This window comes from Prionailurus viverrinus, chromosome B2 (genome assembly GCF_022837055.1).
Source record: "Prionailurus viverrinus isolate Anna chromosome B2, UM_Priviv_1.0, whole genome shotgun sequence".
Classification (NCBI taxonomy): domain Eukaryota; kingdom Metazoa; phylum Chordata; class Mammalia; order Carnivora; family Felidae; genus Prionailurus; species Prionailurus viverrinus.
Window position 1 is genome coordinate 16,814,535 of NC_062565.1, and position 19,224 is coordinate 16,833,758.

Below are 19,224 nucleotides of genomic sequence, written 5' to 3' on the forward strand. Positions count from 1 at the left end.
GCACGCAGGAAGGGTGGATCACACTCCAATTCAGAGGAGGAGATGCAAAGAAGATACCGGACGAAACCTGGGGCTTTCCACCCGGCCCGATCCCAGAGCGGAGGGCCAAGGCCAGCAGACCCCAAGACGAACAAAGTACAGCGTCTACTGGTTACATAGGTTTTGACTTCCTGCAGGGCTGCTGGCTCCTGGGTGCTGACACCCCTTTAGCTGAGTCTCCAGGGTAGTCGTCGTGACGTTGACACCCTGAGCTTGTTCCCAGGCGTCCCATTTTCTCATGGGTTTCCCTGTGACCCACGACGTCCACTCTCAGGACCTGGGGTTCCATCTGTAGCCGTGGCAAAGGATGGTGATCGCCCAAAGAGGGATTGATGTGGCCCTGCGACCGTGGACACAGCCCGCTCTGCGGCCGCCCACGTCAGCTGCACCTGGCCTTCAGCTGCTGTCTTCTCCCTCCAGAACGCTGCATGGTCTTGCCAGGAGAGGTGGAGGACGGCCCCTCGCACTTCTGCCCCACTCCATCGTTCCACTGATCTGTGCATGAATGCCACAAACAGTCACGTGGCCGGAGAAGGGCAAGTAGTGGGTCGGGCGCTGGCGATGAAACGGGAATAGCCCTAAGCCTCGAGTCGTTTCTATCCCTGGGAGGTTTGGCCAGTGTCACGTGAGCACAGTGATGTGACTCTGATGTGAAGGAGCACGGGAGGTCCAGCTGTGGCCGGGAAGGGAACGTCCTGGAGGTTTCAGGATGCGGCGAAGGCTCCCCGGAGGCAGCGATATCTACGCCAAGCCCTGTAAGGTGAGAAGAAGGTGAAGGAGGCGACGGAGGGGAGGGACATGTGTGTGACGGATCACTGTGGGTGGCAGAAGAGGGGCGAAGGCTGTATGTAGGGACAGCACGGCCTAGAGGTAAGGTCGGCGAGGCAACCAGATCCTCGGGAGCTCTGCAGGCTGCACGAAGGACTTAATTCTACTTTGCAACACATACGTTCAAATCGAGGAAATCGATCAGAAAGCACTTATTAAGCGGAGGAGGGAGGCGTCCTGAAAAAGTAGATGAGATCTTTGCCCTCAAAGAGTTGATAATCTGATGACACCAGGGGAAGAAAGTTGACCGTGGAAACACGAAAGTGACAGCGTAAGAAACAGAACGGAATGGAGCTGAGCACCGCAGGGCGGAGGGCAGCCCCAAAGAGCTGTGGGAGGGACAGGAGCGTGCGCACCTCGTGCAAAGGCAGGATGTGACATGGGTGTGGCGTGGCCAGGGCATGGGCCCCAGAAGTTGCAGAAAGGGCTGCGTGCTCAGCTCCGAGAGGCGGGCTGGCTTCCTCGGTGAGGCTTCTCCTTTGCAGTAAGGGGCTGTCGTTGTTACCACTGACTGAAATCCTCCAAGCATTTAGATCTCTGTGTCACCAACTGGGGTAGAATACCTCCGCTCCAGCCTCTCAGCACAGAATAAAATACGGGCTGTTGTCCGACTCATAAGGGGAACAAAACCAACCAAAAACACCCCAGGGGGGGAAAGGGTATTTATGGGAGTCGATCTACTATTCTGATCATGAGAAGCCTAATTACACAATATTATCTCCTTACGGGCAGAGTCCCCACCTAGAGATTCTGTTTTATTATTTTGCTTTCAGATCGTATCAGTTTATGGAACCTAGATCTCTGACCTGTTCTGCGTCGGGGACACCACCTACTAGTGGAAAATGTTAGTGGAACAATTTGCTTTCCCCTAAACACAGACAAATGAGAAAAGAGACTGTTCGTTCCATCTCTCTCTTTTTACTTCGGTTGTCTGGCAACCTATTGCTGAGTTTCAATCTCAGTAAGAGCAGCCCAGCAAAGCTCCGGTTGGTAGATCTGCATTTCAGTGTCTCCTGGGTCCTGATTTTCCTTCATGTGTCCTCATGGTAAGGCGGGTGCTTTGGGTTGCAGGGCACCTCAAAGGTGTGTGGGGCTGGTCGGGAGAGAAGCATTCTAGAGCTCAGCAAATGGAGGGGGAAAAGAAAGGAAGTCTAGGGAAAGAAACAGAATGATGAGGAGATTGGTTTGAGTCAAAGGAGGGGGGAGCCTGTTGAGAAGCTGTGGAAAATCAGAGATGAGATGAGATCAGGAGTTTAAACAGTGGACCCGAGGCAGCTGGGAGCTGCAGGAGGCTTTTTGAGCAGAAGTAGCAACATGAAACTTGTTTTAGGAAGGTTAGTCTAATTGCAATGTTGAGTATGTACAAGAAAGGGTAAAGCTGGGGGGGGGGGTGATGCTGGGGAAGATAAAAGGATATAGACAGCCATGGGATGAATTGGAAAGGAAAAGTGAATCAAGTTTGGGTAGAAAACATGAAGCAGTGGGTCGGTGATTACAGCAGGTGTCTAGGGTGTTGTTATTGCCAGAGAGAATTAAACGAGAGGAAGGGATTTGGGTGCTTTGGAGAGGTACTGAGAGAGAGAACAGGAAAAGGCAAATATATCCCTAGATTGTAGAGTCCTAAGATCCCAGATCTTTCTTTTTGTCCTACCCTTAACTGGATAGAGTCTAAACAGGCACCTCTTCACCAGGCTGGATGCTGTCAAAGCCAAGTAGCTTCCTATCAGAAGATCTGCTGCTCTGAGCTGTTGGCCAAACTCCATATTAACCCAAGGGACAACAGTGTAGTAAGTGAGAAATCACTTAGAAACCCTCTTCAGAAGATTTGCAAATGTATCACTTAACTCTCTGTTCAAGCCATGTATGAGTTCATAAATAACACCATGCTTTTTTTTTTTTTTGCTCAGCCCAGTGGAGCATTTACTTCTCTTTCCAGGTCAGGAAAGACTATTCACATTGCTCCCAAGCTTTTGTTATGAAAATTTTCAAACCAAGTGCAGTTGAAAGAATTTTTGCAGTGATCCGCTGTAATACCTGCCACTTGGATTCTACTATTTGTAGTTAACTGGATTTGCTTTACCCCAAATCTGTGCATCTGCCCATCCATCAACTCATCTTATTTTTGGTATATTTCAGAGTAAATTGCAAACATCACTACTCTTCCTTGGTAAATAAGACTACTGGTGTTTAACTTCTGTGTCTGGAGTTTTGCCACGCTGGGCTGTGTCAGCCCACCCAGGAAGACCACGAAGATCAAAGGCAAACCCGTGGCTCTTTCTGTGGGTGGTTTATCTTCCCAATCCCCCTCCCCAGGCATTTGAACATTGGCTCTTTAATTATAGTGGTGCCTACCTTGTGCACTTGACTTTCTAGAAAGTGGGAAAGGGACTTTTTACAAATCCAATGGCAGTGTCTTCTATTCTCTGGTATTTGAGGCTGAAAAGACACCTACAGGCAGTGTAGGTGGAAAAGTTTATAAAAAAAGAAAGAAAGAAAGAAAGAAAGAAAGAAAGAAAGAAAGAAAAGTTTGGAAGGGAGAAAGAAAGAAAGAGAAAGAGGAAGGAAGGGAAGGAAGGAAAGGAAGAAAGGAAGAGAAAGAAAGAAAGAAAGAAAGAAAGAAAGAAAGAAAGAAAGAAAGACGGGGCGCCTGGGTGGCGCAGTTGGTTAAGCGTCCGACTTCAGCCAGGTCACGATCTCGCGGTCCGTGAGTTCGAGCCCCGCGTCAGGCTCTGGGCTGACGGCTCAGAGCCTGGAGCCTGTTTCCGATTCTGTGTCTCCCTCTCTCTCTGCCCCTCCCCCGTTCATGGTCTGTCTCTCTCTGTCCCAAAAATAAGTAAACGTTGAAAAAAAAAATTAAAAAAAAAAAAAGAAAGAAAGAAAAGAAAGAGGAAGGAGGAAAAGAAAGGAAAGGAAAGATATAACCTATGTCTACGTTTCTGGATTTTCATGTATCTGATGGATTTAAAGCAAAATGGTAACTGTAACAACGTAGGGGCCAGAAAGAATACAGATGGTCTCTGCTTTTGGATACAAAATATTCCCAGGGAGACCTTCACCATTGTCCCAACCTGTGGGTGTCAGAGTCAGAAATTACAGTGGTGAGGAAGGAGGCAAAAGTTTTTCGCTGGCAAATGAATGGTAGTTATTGAAATCAGAGATGGTCTTACAAGGATTTACAAAACAGTTATTACTGTGTGTTTTTACCACATGGAGTTTGCGAGCTTAAGGAACATGGCCCAGCAGTGTAATAACAAGCCTGAGTATAATAGCATTCTATTAAGGTTTGTTTTGCCTCCTTTTCCATGTCTGCTGTATTTACATTTAAGTTTTAATGGATGTTTTGGCCATGTGTTTGCCCCTGAGGAGATTTTGTAAAGGCTTTTGTGTTTTTTAATACAGAAGAAGTGTTATATTTAATGCATAGTAAGCAAAAAATACCCTGAATGTCCCCAGAAATGAGATCTTGCTGGTGCAATAAAACTTCATCTTTCTTTAAGTTTATTTATTTATTTTGATATAGAGCGTGTGGGGGAGGAGCAGAGAGAGAGGGAGAGAGACAAAATCTTAAGGAGGCACAGAGCCTTACACGGGGATCTGTCTCACGAACCGTGAGATCATGACCTGAGCCGAAATCGAGAGTTGGGCACTAGGGGCGCCTGGGTGGCTCAGTCAGTTAGGCGTCTGACTTTGGTTCGGGTCATGATCTCAACGCTCCCGAGTTCGAGCCCCACGTTGGGCTCTGTGCTGACAGCTCAGAGCCTGGGGCCTGCTTTGGATTATGTGTCTCCCTCTCTCTCTGCCCCTCCCCTGCTTGTGCTCTGTCTCTGTCTCTCTGTCTCTCAAAATTAAATAAGCTTTTTAAAAAAGTTAAAAAAAAAAGAATTGGACGCTTAACTGACTGAGCCACCCCGGCACCCCTAAAACTTCATTTAAAATTATCAATCCATTAGCACCATAAACAAACCAAAGACATTGTTTTAGAGACTTGGGGGAAAGGACCTCAGTTTAGAGTCAGTGTGAGGAACTGATTCTAAGATTTCAGCATTGCCTGAACGGAGGGAAGGAGGCGAACACTGAGAAGAACACAAAGTGGGCGATATTACGGAAGCTCATTGTGAGAAACAGCTTCTGAAGGACAAAGTCTCTCAATGACCAGTCCAAGAGGCTAGCAGCAGCCGTGTTTATCTTGATCGACTCAAATCAACACGAGAGCCAGTCCAACAAGGAAATGACATAGAGGAAAAAGGCAGAGACCGTAGTTTTAAGCATTACCTGGTTTTCAAAATGTGGAGACTCCCTGAATCCTTTCACTGGAGAAAATTAAGTGCTCTTGCCCCTCGAGGATCTTAGAGATAAGAGTGGGACCATCCTAGGCTTATGGATTTAGGGCTTGGAGCCTGCATGACTGTGATGGAAACCTGGGGGCTCCATGGGTTATCTCGGGGATTAAGGCTTGCTTCTTTCTCCAGACTCAGGCAAATGCATCTGATTGTACCCGTAGCCTCAAAAACAGGGAAGCTCTTGGGGCACCAAGGTGGCTCAGTCGGTTGAGCGTTTGACTTCGGCTCAGGTCATGATCTCGCAGTCAGTGAGTTTGAACCCCGTGTTGGGCTCTGTGCTGACAGCTCAGAGCCTGGAACCTGTGTCTCCCTTTCTCTCCCCCTCCCTCTGCTCATGCCCTGTCTGTCTCTCTGTCAAAAATAAATAAACATTAAAAAAAATTTTTTTAAAAACCCAACAGGCTAGCTCTTTATAACAGCTCGGTAGCTCCCTGGGGCGAAGTGAGTAAAAAGTAAATGCTGGTTATGTTTCACGTTGCCACTCATGTAACCTTGTAAGAATGCTCTGTGCGCTGGTAAATTTAAGTTCTTATGGCCAAGGCTATTTTGCAACAAGGTATCTAAAATGCTTTACCAAAAGGGGTGCCTGGGTGGCTCAGTCGCCTGAGGGTCTGACTCTTGATTACGACTCAGGCCATGACCTCCTGGTTTTGTGAGTTGGAGCCCCGTGTAGGGCTCTGCGCTGACAGTGTGGAGCCTGCTTGGGGTTGTCTCTCTCTCCCTCTCTTCCCCTCCCCTGCTCACATTCTCTCTGTCTTTCTCTCTTTCTCTCATATAAACATTTGGGGCACCTGGGTGACTCAGCCGGTTGGGCGTCCGACTTCGGCTCAGGTCATGATCTCACCATCTATGGGTTTGAGCCCTGAGTCGGGCTCTGTGCTGACCGCCCAGAGCCTGGAGCCTGCTTGGGATTCTGTGTCTCCCTCGCTCTCTGCCCCTCCCCGGCTCACGCTCTGTCTCTGTCTCTCTCAAAATAAATATTCAAAAAATTTTTAAAAAGTAACCATTGACATTTTTTTTAAATAAAAATTGAAAGATAAAATGCTTTAATATCCTACTTCTTAAATCCCTGTCTCAGGCTCAGCATTACGTCTGCAAGAGATTCAGACCAAAGTGGGCGTTCCACTGAGGACAGGAGAAAAAGGCATAATTTGGTAGAGAAGGATGGGGAAAGAGCAACACTGTCCTTTTAACCAATGCATTTGGAACGAGATATTCAAGGAAAAACTGTACCAAAATGATGGCTAGTTGACAAGGGAAGATCATTTCACTGCATCCTCTCCGTGAGCACGCACTATTGTTTCAGCCCATGATGTTTTTGTTTACTCTGGAAGGAAATATTTTACCCCCTCTGAGATAATTAATTTTTGTCAGTTTCGCTGTTTATAAGGGAAACTGAGAAACTGTTAATTGAAATACAGAATGAGTCACTGTTTTCAGTAATTTTTGGCAGTGTTCTAATTTGTGTCAATCCCAGCCTAATTATTAGATTTTTTGGAAGCAGAAAGCATATTTGATTTTTCTCTTCCTGAGTTGTTTTTTCTTCCTCAGAGGAAAAAAAAAAATCATGCGCAGCTTGATAAAGGTTATACAATGTATACGAATGCGAGGTGAAATACCAGGACGTTTGAAACACCAGGAAGTTTATTGTATCACGCTTGTCTCCTCACGGTAGTTCCATGTTTAGAAAGCTCTCAGACGACCTTCTTCCTCCTATCCCTCAGCTCCGGCCAAAAAATGCGATTCTTTTAAAGACCTTTTAGCTGGTATTAAGCCACAGTATATGGCCCGTCACTAATGACATCACCGAGGTAAACTTCCCAGAAGTCATCAGGGAGAAGTCATTTGGAAATCCAATTGAATGTCACTTGCAAAGGGCAGGCTTCTAGAAGAGGTGACCAGTCATGCATTCCTGAGTTATTTGTTGCAAGAGCATTAATCACTACGAACTCATTTGCTCCTAATGCGAACGCACTACATTATTCCCCAGGAATTCTGTTCCAAATGATCGTTAATGTAGAGAATGGAAGCTGCTGACGACAGACAGGGTTAATAAAATCTGTCAGATCAATGGCCAGTATAATGGGACTGTTAATGCTTCCTAATAGAAGCCGGATCTTCCTGGCTGCGGCAGAGGGAGGGCGGGTAGAGAGGCAGGTGGCCGTGCTGGGCAGACAAGCCCTGTCTCTTGCCTCCCGAGGTGGCCTCTGGGTGAAAAGATCATTGACAGCAGTCACGGGGCGTTGCCAGGGCTCGGAGGTGGCCACGGCTGGGAGCGTAGGCAACCACCGTGGGCTGGGGAGGGAGCCACAGGGTGGCCACAGGGACCGCTGTGCTACCCTCTTCCAGCTGCTCACACGCCTGCATCTGAACACCTGGCGCTGTGGGCAGCCCAGAACCTCCCTTCAGCCACACTGGGCCACCAAGGGGATGAAGGACAGCGGTCACAGTGATAAAGGTGGCAATCCCAGCTAACACTCACTGGAAGTGCTCAGGGGCGGAGGACGAAGGCCTTTACATGCTCTACCCCTAATCCTCAGGGTGGTGTTCCCTGTGACATGTGGACTGGCTATCCTCCATCGTATAGCCGAGGAAGCTGAAGTTCAGGCTCAAGTCACGAGCCCACGGTCAGATCTGAAAGTTGGTGCCTGTAATCACGACGCTCTTTATTAGAGGGAGAGACACAGAAACTATAGCCGAAAATCAGACCAGAGAAAGATGTGGGGTATGCCAATTGGCCTGCGTGTCTTTCCACTTGTACATGCAACCCGTCAGTAAGTTCAGGACCAACCTGGGGCAAAGTCTATCAAAGCTGTAGCATGGGGACACCGGGCGGGGGGGCTGGGGGGGGCTCAGTCAGTTGAGCGTCCGACTCTTGATTTCGGCTCAGGTCATGATGGGTTGTGGGATGGAACCCTGAATGGGGCTGAGTGTGGAGCCTGCTGGAGATTCTCTCTCTCCTTCTGCCCGTCTTCCCCACTTGTGCTCTCTCCTCTCTCTCTCTATGATATTTAAAAAAAAATTATATATAAAAGCTATAGCTTGTCTGCAACACTGTTCCTCTAAGCTTTGCTACTAACATGAGGGAACCCAGGGCCTGGAAGAGGCCTAATTACTTTGTACCAACCAACTGCAGCCTTGTCAGGGCCCCAGGAGGCCCTCTCTGCCCAGCAATGCCTTCCATTAAGATTTGTTCCTTCTTCCACCCTTACCGCCTAAAAACTTGCCACATTTCTTGTCATCTGTGGGTCTGGATCTCCTGACCGTACCCTCCCTAGTTCAGGTAGAGTGAGAAGAAACTGTGGTCTTCTGGAGATGCCTCTGAGCACGACGCAGACATGACTGAGAGCAAAGGCCACCCAGAGCCGGCACCCAGGGCCCTAGCCACACAGCTGGGCAAGGGAGCACGGTGATATGGGCTCTGTGACATCTCTAAGCCCCAGCGACTATTGCCTTGGGGATCAGGAATGGGGATGAGTTGGGGTTTACAAGCGGAGCCTGAGGACACGAGAGGCTACCAAGAGCCGAGGCAATCGAGGCCTGGGGATGAAAGGGGAATGATAGCTGTACGTGTGAAAATATATATACATAAAATACTCACACTACTAGATGTTCCCAGTAAGCAGTATTCTCCACCACCCCACCCCCAGATCTTACGAGTACACATCGTAAGTGCCAGACTGCATAGAGCGGGATACAAATGCAGTGGAATTGGGTGAGAGAAATTAGCAGGAGGAAAATTCAGAGACAGCATCGTGGAAGATTGTCTTGGCTGTGAAGAACATGAATGATTAGAATATAGGGAGAGAAGGCATTCCACACGGAGAGTTGGGGCATGAACAGAAGTGTGAGGGTGGGAACTAGCACGCTGAGTGCAAAGGGGAATGAAGGAAACAGCTTTGTTCTAGTGAAGGAGTGTGTGGGGGTGGGTGTGTAAGTGTGTGGGGGGGGTGGGGGGGGTGGGAAGAGAAGAGCAGAGAGCAATAAGCAGGAGCAGAGAAGGTGCTAGAACATTACAAAGAGCCTTGGTGGCCAGACAACGGAGTTTGGACCAGGATGGCAGGCAGTAGGGAGCCATTGGAGGCTCTTGAGCATCTAAGGAGCATGATGCGAGCCAAGTTTGGGGAAGTTTCAGCTGGTAGTTGCATAAGAAGTTAGATTGGAAAGGAAGGAGAGAACTGGGGGCATGGCAGGCCACCGGGGCTGTCTGACGTGACGATTTATATCATTTCTTCTCCTCCAGCACACATCCATACTGCCCTTCTCGCTGGTTGAAGTCATCCTCAGGCCACATTGCTACCCACTGAAGAAGAAAGGACTCACCTTGTTGGCTGTGGCCAGCCTCGCTTACATCAGCAGGTATGCATCGCAAAGAGGAAATCTCCTTAGACTTTTCTTTTAAGACTCTGGATACCCCAGAAGAAGCACTCTGTTCTATAAGAGTGCCTCCATCTTGGGTTAACAGGGATTTAACCATCATTACATCATTAGGCAGGAAAGATTCTTACTGTTTGATGTGGATGCTCACGGGAACGTCACTTGTACCAGAGTGCACAGGTGTGAGTGCACAGGGAGCAGTTGCACACTCCTCTCTCTGTCTCGTGAAGAAGTCATCATTGCACAGCTATGCATGCTACTCCCCCCAAGAAAATATTGATCATTGGTTCCGTTTGCAATTAAAAAGGCATTTGATGGCTTGGGCATGCTCCTTTGGCCCGTTTCTGTTGCCTGTATTTTTAGGGGCTTATTTGCATCAACCTCGGGCACCAGAGCTCCTACAGGGCGTTGAGGCAATTTCCCAGCGCCTTGCAGACCAGCCACGCTGGAGGCACGGGAGAGCTGGCCTAGACTTCATTATTCAACTACCTGCTGCCACCAAAACTCAGGAACGCTGCCCAATGGTCTGTAATCAAGGGAAAAGGCTTGGCCTTCCACCCAATGACTAGAACCGCCCCCCTTCCCATGCTGTCGCCTTCTCATCCGCTACCGTATCTTGCTCTACAGACAGGGGCATGCCAAGCATAATCCCTGCAGATCAGAAGCTAATCTTGCTGTTCCTTCTCCAGTCTAGACTCATCTAAGCCGTTCGTGTCTGACAGTCTGGGTAATCCCCCAATCCCTCCTTATATATGGAGGTTCAATTAAGTATAGGGCTCTGCTGGAGGTAGCAGCCAGAATGAGAGCACATTCCATAGGACACTGCTTGTTTCATTGGCTTCACCGTCCTTTGCTTCAGAGCCCATAATCTTTGCGCTCAGAACTCAGATGGTGGCTCCTCCCGTGCCTTTTGTTTCCTTCTGGAATGTATGTCCCTCCTCCCCTGCTGCACCTCTCCTTCTCTGAGTGCCCCACATCTTTCTTGCCTCTCTTCTTTTGAACAAAGGAAGTACTTGCTCAATAAATCTACCTTAGAACTCTACACTGGTCTGGTCTCCAGTCCGGGGCCTTTGCTTTTTTTTTTTTTTTTTTTTTTTTTTTTTAGAGAGAGAGAGAGAGCATGAGCAGGGGAGGAGTAGAGAAAGAGAGAAGGAATCCCAAGCAGGCTCCACATCTATCCCAGATCCTGACACGGGGCTCAGTCGTATGGCTGTCAGATCACGACCTGAGCTGAAATCAAGTCAGAGGCTTAACCGACTGAGCCACCCAGGCACTCCTGGGGTCCTTGCACTTTAACAAAGGACACTTTTAGGGAGCAGGTGATGGTTGGACACCTACTGGCAGTTGATTCTGGAGCACAGTGTCGAGAAGGATTCTGAGACCCTACAAAAAAGAGTTTTGTCATCCTTAGCAATATCTGTCCATAGTGTAAGAAGGCAGGTGGGAAGATACGTGCCACGTACTTACCGTATCTGGCTTAACCCTTAGGACTAAATCCCTAAAGAGAACATCTGGATCCTGAGGTTGGGTAAGAGTATGTATGTATCAAGATATTTTCTCGTATTATTATGTGTGGAGCCGAAGCAGGGTGGCACCTGGCAGATTATCCACACGAATTTCCATCCTTTTGCCTTTTGGGGCAGACTTTCATCGGATTGAGTTCTCCTTGCTGAGTGTAACTTTTGGAGTTTCTATATACGGTAGCATCTTCGGTCTGTTAACTTCTTCCACCTAACGACGTGGAAGGCGGTCACCCATCGTCACACCTGACTCTTGCCCTCTTATCTTCAGAGACCAAGAGGGTAGAAAAGCACCTAACGCCACTGGTATCTCAGGGAGTAATTGTGGCGGCCGCAAAGATGAGAAGCAGCAGTCAAGAGAGCTTAGCTTGTCGGTGGAGAAAAGAGTTGCAATGAGACGGGGGCCCGGTGCGAGAGTATCATGTGTCCATTCGATTATTCATCAGTGCCAGGCACTGGGTTAACCAACTGAAGACACAGCGGTGTGCAAGGCACCATGCTGCCTTCAGCGTCTGTCTGCGAGACAGGAAATTGCCCACAGGGACAACAGGGTGAGGGGACTATAATAGGAGGAAGCACAGGGTGCTGTGGGTGCCCAGGAAGGATGTTGAGAGCTGGCTTCGGCAGGGAATTGATGTCTCAGCTGAGACCCAAAGAATGAGAAGGAATAAGTCAAGACAGACATGGGAAAGATCTTCACGCAGAGGGAACAGCATCTGCAAAGGGCTGGAGTTGCTGAGGGTAGGGCTGAATTGGAGGACAGGAAAAGCCGGCTCATGAATTCACATCAGCGAATCTGGACCGTAGGAGGTAAGGGCTTGTCTGTGGGAAAGTTTTAAGCGGAGGAGTAAATGATTGATTGGAAAGATGACTCTGGAGGAAATTAAAGAAGAACAAGACGGGGAGACCAATTAGTGGCACTTGTGGTAGCTGGAAAGAATGGATGTTAGCCAACCGATGACAATATCGGTCAATCTGCAAACGGAATCAGAGAGGGCGAGTGATGGAAGTGACTGGGAGGTCATCTAGCACCGAAGGCCTGAAGCCTCACAGATTAAATGATATGCCCCAGGTCCTGTGGCTGGGGAAAGTTGAAGCTGGGACTTACACTCAGGGCTCCCGTTTCCAAATCCAGTTCGCTTTCCACCGTCTCCACACGGCCAGGGGTTTGCTCAGCTCCCCGTGTGAGCAAAACATACTCTGCAAAGCGAGCTGGGGGTTGAGCATGAGCCAAAGCTTAACCTCATTTCCACGGTCGAAAAACTTCGGCGATGTCGTTGTTCCCAGCTCTGTGCTCGGACTGGATGTTACAGTGATACAATGGAACGAGGGGAGGGAGGGAGGTGACGGAGACCTGTCACCAGTAGGAACGTGACTGGGTGGGCCCGGGTGAGGAGCGGAAGAGGTTTGCGATTTGGACCCCCACATCACCGATGAAGTACCAAGGCGGCATTTGGCCCCGTTAGGCTCCACTTTTGCTGGGACAAAGAGAGGACACTTCTGCTGCTCCATTGACTACAGCTCCCCTACCTCTGCCCGCTCCCGGTGGTGGGAGCTCAGACTCGGCCGTCGGCTGCCTCCGCCCTTACGCAATGCCCTGGGGCCCGTGGGGCCCTCGCAGCGACAGATGGCCATCAACCAAGTTCCACAAAGTGTGGCTATCCACAGAGACGTTTTAGGGAAGTGGCTGGGGGCCAGCTGTTAGGCAGGCCGGTTTGGATGGTCAAATAGGGAAACGGCATGGCAAGAATGAGGTAAAGAGTATGGGCCGGGGCCAGGGTGAGCGTGAGAAACACACGTGAGTCAGAAAAACGGCAGTAACGCTGAGCCGGGGAAGCATCGCACTGCCGAAACCGTGTCACGACGACCTAAAAATAGCCACTGGGACCGTGGGGACTGCCTCACATGTGGCCCTTGATTTTTGTCATTTTTCAGATTGCAGAATTGGAGGGCTGGCCCGTAAGTGGGAAAAGAAAGCTTTGCAAAGGAGCGATGACTGCAAACGTTTCATTTCCTTTGGCAAGCTTTACTCACCTATAAATACAGTAGCTTGCTCCCCGCTCCCTTCTCTCTCACCCCTAAACTCCTCACCCAGCTCTCTCTGAGGTCATGGCGAGGAGCGGGAAAACAGACCTGTTCCTACCGTTGGCTCTGATCCGCTCTTTTAGTGAACAACTATTTCCCCTAACACGAGGCTGGTCCTGCTGGGAAGAGCCAAGTTATATAAGGCCCAGCCCCAGTCTACGGGGGGTTTGTGCTTCATAAGTGGGGATGAGCCGCGCGTCGTCAGAGCACGAGATGGGAGGTGAGGAAATACAGCAAATACAAGGAGCCACGGGGAACACAGAGGAGGAAGCAGCTTTGCACGGGAAGCAAAACAGAATAAAATAACACCCAAACAAAAGGTGGGCGGAATATTCCTCTCATTGAGTTTGATCCCAATGTCCTAGTCTTGATCCATGGTTACGTCATAGCTCCCGTGTCAGCCCATGTCTGGGTGCTCCGGGCACTATTTTCCTGGCGGCAGGTGGCCCGGGTCTCCAAGATCCTCCTCCCTGAGCGTTCCAATAAGCCCATGAGTGTTCACACCTGCCCCTGGTGGTCACCTCTGCCGACTGGTCCTGCATACCTAGCCTCCTGGGCCCCCCATCTCCACCGGGCTCCACATCCAAGTCAGGTTGCACTCCACCCCCCGTCTGCTGAGACCCACCCTGTAATCGCCCACAGGTCCCCTGTGTCCATAGGATAACACTACCGGCCGCTACGACAGCCCCAGCTGACCTGCAGTGGGTCGCCACCTTGCTCTCCGTAGACCAGAAATCTGTAGGTGCCGCAGGTGTCTCTGCTGTCGCGTGAGGTCTTGCCAGGGACGAGCATCACACAGATACGCAGCTATGACCCAGCAGCGGGGGAGGTGTCTGTAAAGTCGTCCTCAATAGCAGCTCCTGTGAGGCAAGAGAGATCATTTCTGTCTTCTATACTCGGCTCACTCAGGTGAGCTTCCCCATCAAAGGTGCCTGGGCCCTCAGGGACAACAATCCTCTAAATCTGGGCATCCATTTCCATGCACACACATTTACACATACAGATACCTCAGCGCCGGAATACATTAAAAGCTGCCAGAGCGATGCACTAAGCTGAGTTCCAAGATCAGTGTCTACGTCCACTAAGGCATCATGGTAAATCGCTGCCCGGAACCACTGTTAACTTTTTCCCGGGTTTAAATACAACGCTTGTCTGGGATTGTCTAGACGCACTGGAGTTTCACACCCTTGAATCTTGAGATCAGACTCCCAGTCCCATTTTTCCCAGTACCACAGAGGTACTCCTTTGCCCCCATGTAAATTAATATATGAAATAAATATAAAGATGCCAACACAAGGCCCCTAGTTGTCCACATTTGGAGCCCAGGCCAGCTGGGGAGCAATCTGGAGACAGGTAAAAGTGGAGGGCTGGGAGAGGGAAGGGTCATCCACACTTGTCTCTCCCGTGCAAACCTTGGCTCTTGCTCGACCCAAATGCCTGTTTCAAAAATTAGAAGTAATACGATGCTGAAGAGTGATACTCCTGTACAAGCGGGAATGAGGGCACCCGAGACACATTGTGGAAGTAACAGAATAGGTTTGTGGCTTCATTGACATGCCATGGGCCAACGAGAAGAAAAAGTCAAGGACGGTTCTATGAGTTTTTGGCTGGTAGACCAGGGAAGATGGTGGTCGCACTAATGCGTGTAGAAACATTAGGGAAACAAAATGGCCTGGGGGTGTAAGTGAAAGACTCCATTTAAAACCCCCTATCTGTGTCCTATTCCAAAAGATTCTGGTTTAATTAGTTTAGGGTGCGTCCTGAGCATTGGGATTTTTAAAGCTCCCCATGGCAGTTCTCATCTTCAGCCAAGGCTGAGAACCACTTGCCTAGAGGAACTTCCATTTGGACATCCTTCCCAGGAGAGGTGGGACAGTGGAGATCCAGGGAGTAAACCCTCCTGGTAGAATGAGCTTCCTGGAAAAAGAGTGAGAGACTGAGAGTGGGGAGAGAGAGAAAGAGAGAGAGAGAGATGGAAAGTAAATGCTGGGGGGCAATGCCCTCCTCTAAGGGGCAGGAAGGACAATGGGGCAGCAGAGTAGCAAAGAATGATCCAATGGTAGAAAATGGAGAAGGTACAAGAGCCCAACAGTCCCTGAAGGGAGGATGAGGCACCGGCCCAGAAGGGGGCAATATAGCAAGGGTGGGCAACAGTTTTAACTGTCTTGAACAGGTGGCCACCCCAAACAACTCTCATTATTGCTGATATTTTTCAACGTCTAGGTAAATAATTTAGCCCTCTAGCTTCACCGTTTCTTTCTACTCCATTTAAAATTTCCTTTTCTTTTCCTTTTCTTTTTTTTTTCTTTTCTTTTTCTTTTCTTTTTTTCTTTTCTTTTCTTTTCTTTTTTCCTTTCCTTTCTTTTCCTTTCCTTTCCTTTTCTTTTCCTTTTCTTTTGTCTTTTCCTTTCCTTTCTTTTTTCTTTTCCTTTCCTTTCCTTTCCTTTTCTTTTCTTTGTCTTTTCTTTTCTTTTCCTTTCTTTTCCTTTCCTTTTCTTTTCTCTTCTCCTTTTCTTTCCTTTTCTTTTCTTTTCTTCTCCTTTTCTTTTCTTTTCTTTTCTTTTCCTTTCCTTTTCTTTTCTCTTTTCTTTTCCTTGTCTTTTCTTTTCTTTTCCTTTCCTTTCCTTTTTTTTCTTTCCTTTCCTCTTCTTTTATTTTCCTTTCCTTTCCTTTCCTTTTCTTTTCTTTTCCTTTTCTTTTCTTTTATCTTTTCCTTTCCTTTCTTTTTTTCCTTTTCCTTTCCTTTCCTTTCCTTTTTCTTTCCTTTCTTTTCTTTTCTTTTCCTCTTCTTATCTTTTCTTTTCTTTTCTTTTCTCTTTTCTTCTCCTTTTCTTTCCTTTCCTTTTCTTTTCCTTTCCTTTCCTTTCCTTTCCTTTCCTTTTCCTTTTCTTTTCTTTTATCTTTTCCTTTCCTTTCTTTTTTTCCCTTTCCTTTCCTTTCCCTTTACTTTCTTTTCTTTTCTTTTCTTTTCCTTTTCTTTTATCTTTTCTTTTCTTTTCTTTTCTTTTCTTTTCTTTTCTCTTTTCTTCTCCTTTTCTTTCCTTTCCTTTCCTTTTCTTTTCTTTTCCTTTCCTTTCCTTTCCTTTTCTTTTCTTTGTCTTTTCTTTTCTTTTCCTTTCTTTTCCTTTCCTTTCCTTTTCTCTTCTCCTTTTCTTTCCTTTCCTTTTCTTTTCTTCTCCTTTTCTTTTCTTTTCTTTTCCTTTCCTTTTCTTTTCTCTTTTCTTTTCCTTGTCTTTTCTTTTCTTTTCCTTTCCTTTCCTTTTTTTTCTTTCCTTTCCTTTCCTTTTCTTTTATTTTCCTTTCCTTTCCTTTCCTTTCCTTTCCTTTTCTTTTCCTTTTCTTTTCTTTTATCTTTTCCTTTCCTTTCTTTTTTTTCCCTTTTCTTTTCTTTTCTTTCCTTTTCCTTTTCTTTTATCTTTTCCTTTCCTTTCTTTTTTTCCCTTTCCTTTCCTTTCCCTTTCCTTTCTTTTTTCTTTTCTTTTCTTTTCTTTTCTTTTTTCCTTTCCTTTCTTTTCCTTTCCTTTCCTTTCCTTTCCTTTCCTTTTCTTTTCCTTTTCTTTTGTCTTTTCCTTTCCTTTCTTTTTTCTTTTCCTTTCCTTTCCTTTCCTTTTCTTTTCTTTGTCTTTTCTTTTCTTTTCCTTTCTTTTCCTTTCCTTTTCTTTTCTCTTCTCCTTTTCTTTCCTTTCCTTTTCTTTTCTTTTCCTTTTCTTTTCTTTTCTTTTCTTTTCCTTTCCTTTTCTTTTCTCTTTTCTTTTCCTTGTCTTTTCTTTTCCTTTCCTTTCCTTTTTTTTCTTTTCTTTTCCTTTTCTTTTTTCTTTTTTTTTCTCTTCTTTTCTTTTCTTTTCTCTTTCCTCTCCTCGCCTCATTCTCTTCTCTTCTCTTTCTGACATTCTTTACCTAACATGGATTTTTTTAAGACAGTGGTAGAAGAGACGTCTGGATGGCTCAGTCGGTTAAACATCTGACTCTTGATTTCCGCTCAGGTCATGATCTCATGGTTTCTGAGTTCAAACCCCACATCGGATTCTGCGCTGACAATGCAGAGCCTGCTTGGGTTTCTCTTTCTTCCTCTCTCTTTGCTCTTCTCCTGCTCTCACGCTCTCCCTCTCTCAGAATGAATAAATGAACTTAAAAAAAAAAAAAAGACAGTGGTAGAAATTCACAAGTTACTATTAAAAAGCCAGAGCTGGCAGGTATCTTCGACCTTCCATTGTTTGTGTTTGGGAGCCTGGGAAGGCAGGTGAACAGAAGGGTGACACGGGGCTGCATTCTAAAGGCAGCAATAGGCTCTGTCCCCATCTTAAAGAATCACCAGGTCCCAGTTGTTCTCAAGGACATTTTCATGGTAGGAAGTCTTCTGCTAATTTGTTGAATTTGTTGACAAAATGTGAATTCAGGTTGTGCTTGCCTTCTGGTCTCAGATGCAACAGTGACCATCTTGCATGCTTTTGTAGGAAGTCAGCATGAAAATATGGGGCCAGAGGGCCCTTTAATTCTATTATTCTACTGATACAGCATGAGTGTTCATGCTTTACGAAGTATATGCATACAAGAGCCTAGATGGCTCAGCTGGTAAAGCATCCCGCTTCAGCTCAGGTCATGATCTCATAGTTTGTGAGTTCGAGCCCCACATCAGGCTGTGCACTGGCAGTGTGGAACCTGCTTAGGATTCTCTCTCTCCCCCTCTCTCTCTCTGCCCCTCCCCCACTTGTGCTCGCTCTCCCTCAAAAAAAAAAATAAATTAAAAAAAATCAAGTATATGTGTAAAGCCCACAAAACCCCTTTTTATTTACTAGTCCCTAACCCACAGACTTCCACTGTTTGTGTACTGATAAGACACAGAAAATATGAATTTTATGAGAACCATCAGATGCTGTAATATCTAGGATAAGAAAACTATAAAAGATTAATTTTTGGCTGCCAGTCTGTGCCTGCCCAGCCTGACTCATATAGATTCACTCAGCAGACAGCTCTAGAAGGACATAGAGTATTGCTCTCTGAACTGAGGGTCAGAATTATTGGCCTCTTCAAAGTATTAATAAAGTGAGCAATTGATTAACTATAGCCTGGAAGGCCAAGGGTACATCTCCCTGGTTTTATTATTTTTTTAATTTTTTTAACATTTATTCATTTTTGAAAAGCAGAGAGAGACAGAGTGCAAATGGGGGAGGGGCAGAGAGAGAAGGAGACACAGAATCAGAACCAGGCTCCAGGCTCCCAGCTGTCAGCCCAGAGCCCGACGCGGGGCTCAAACTCACGGACCGCGAGATCATGACCTGAGCCGAAGTCGGCCGCTTAACCGACTGAGCCACCCAGGCGCCCCTCCCTGGTTTTAGAGGCTGTGATGTTCTTGATGGGTCACACAGCTGAGAGCTGTCTGCAGAAGCTGCAGTGAACAGCGGTTAGAGAACCATAGGTGCTGGGGTACCTGGGTGGTTCAGTCGGTTGAGCATCCAACTTCGGCTCAGGTCATGATCTCACAGTCTGTGATTTCGAGCCCGCGTCGGACTCTGTGCTGACAGCTCAGAGCCTAGAGCCTACTTTGGATTCTGTGTCTCCTTCTTTCTCTGCCCCTCCCCTGCTCATGCTCTCTCTGTGTCTCAAAAATAAACATTAATATATATATATATATGTTATATATATATATGTTATGTGTGTGTGTGTGTGTGTGTGTGTGTATAAAGAGGGAACTATAGGTGCTAGTAGAAACACCCCAAAGAGTCATTTGCTTAAAAATATAAAGAACTTGCCATGTTCCCAGCACTTGGGAAACAGACGTACATGATAGATATAATCCTTGTCCCATTCCAGGTTGAGAAAGACAATCAAATAAACAACAAGGGTAAGTTCATGGTAAAGGAAGTATCTGGCATAAGAACCTAACTGAATGGGTGTTATGGGATCTTCGGGAAATCTTTTCCAGAGAAATTGACTTACAAGCTGAAACTTGAAGTGTGAGTATGGTTCAGCCAGGCACAGAGCGAGGAGGAGTGTGTTCCAGGCAGAGACAACAGCATGAGTGAAAGCCCAGAGCT

At 47.1% G+C, this 19,224-nt stretch overlaps 1 protein-coding gene across 5 annotated transcripts in view; it reads left to right on the plus strand.

Moving 5' to 3' along the window:
• The window catches only part of ADTRP (androgen dependent TFPI regulating protein), an 85,339-nt gene that overhangs the window by 35,249 nt on the left and 30,866 nt on the right, over window positions 1–19,224 (plus strand). For all 5 annotated transcript variants that reach the window (XM_047860103.1, XM_047860105.1, XM_047860104.1 and 2 more), the window contains one exon: window positions 9,451–9,566. In XM_047860103.1, the coding sequence (XP_047716059.1) occupies window positions 9,451–9,566 (116 nt within the window). The remainder of the gene's footprint in view (window positions 1–9,450; window positions 9,567–19,224) is intronic.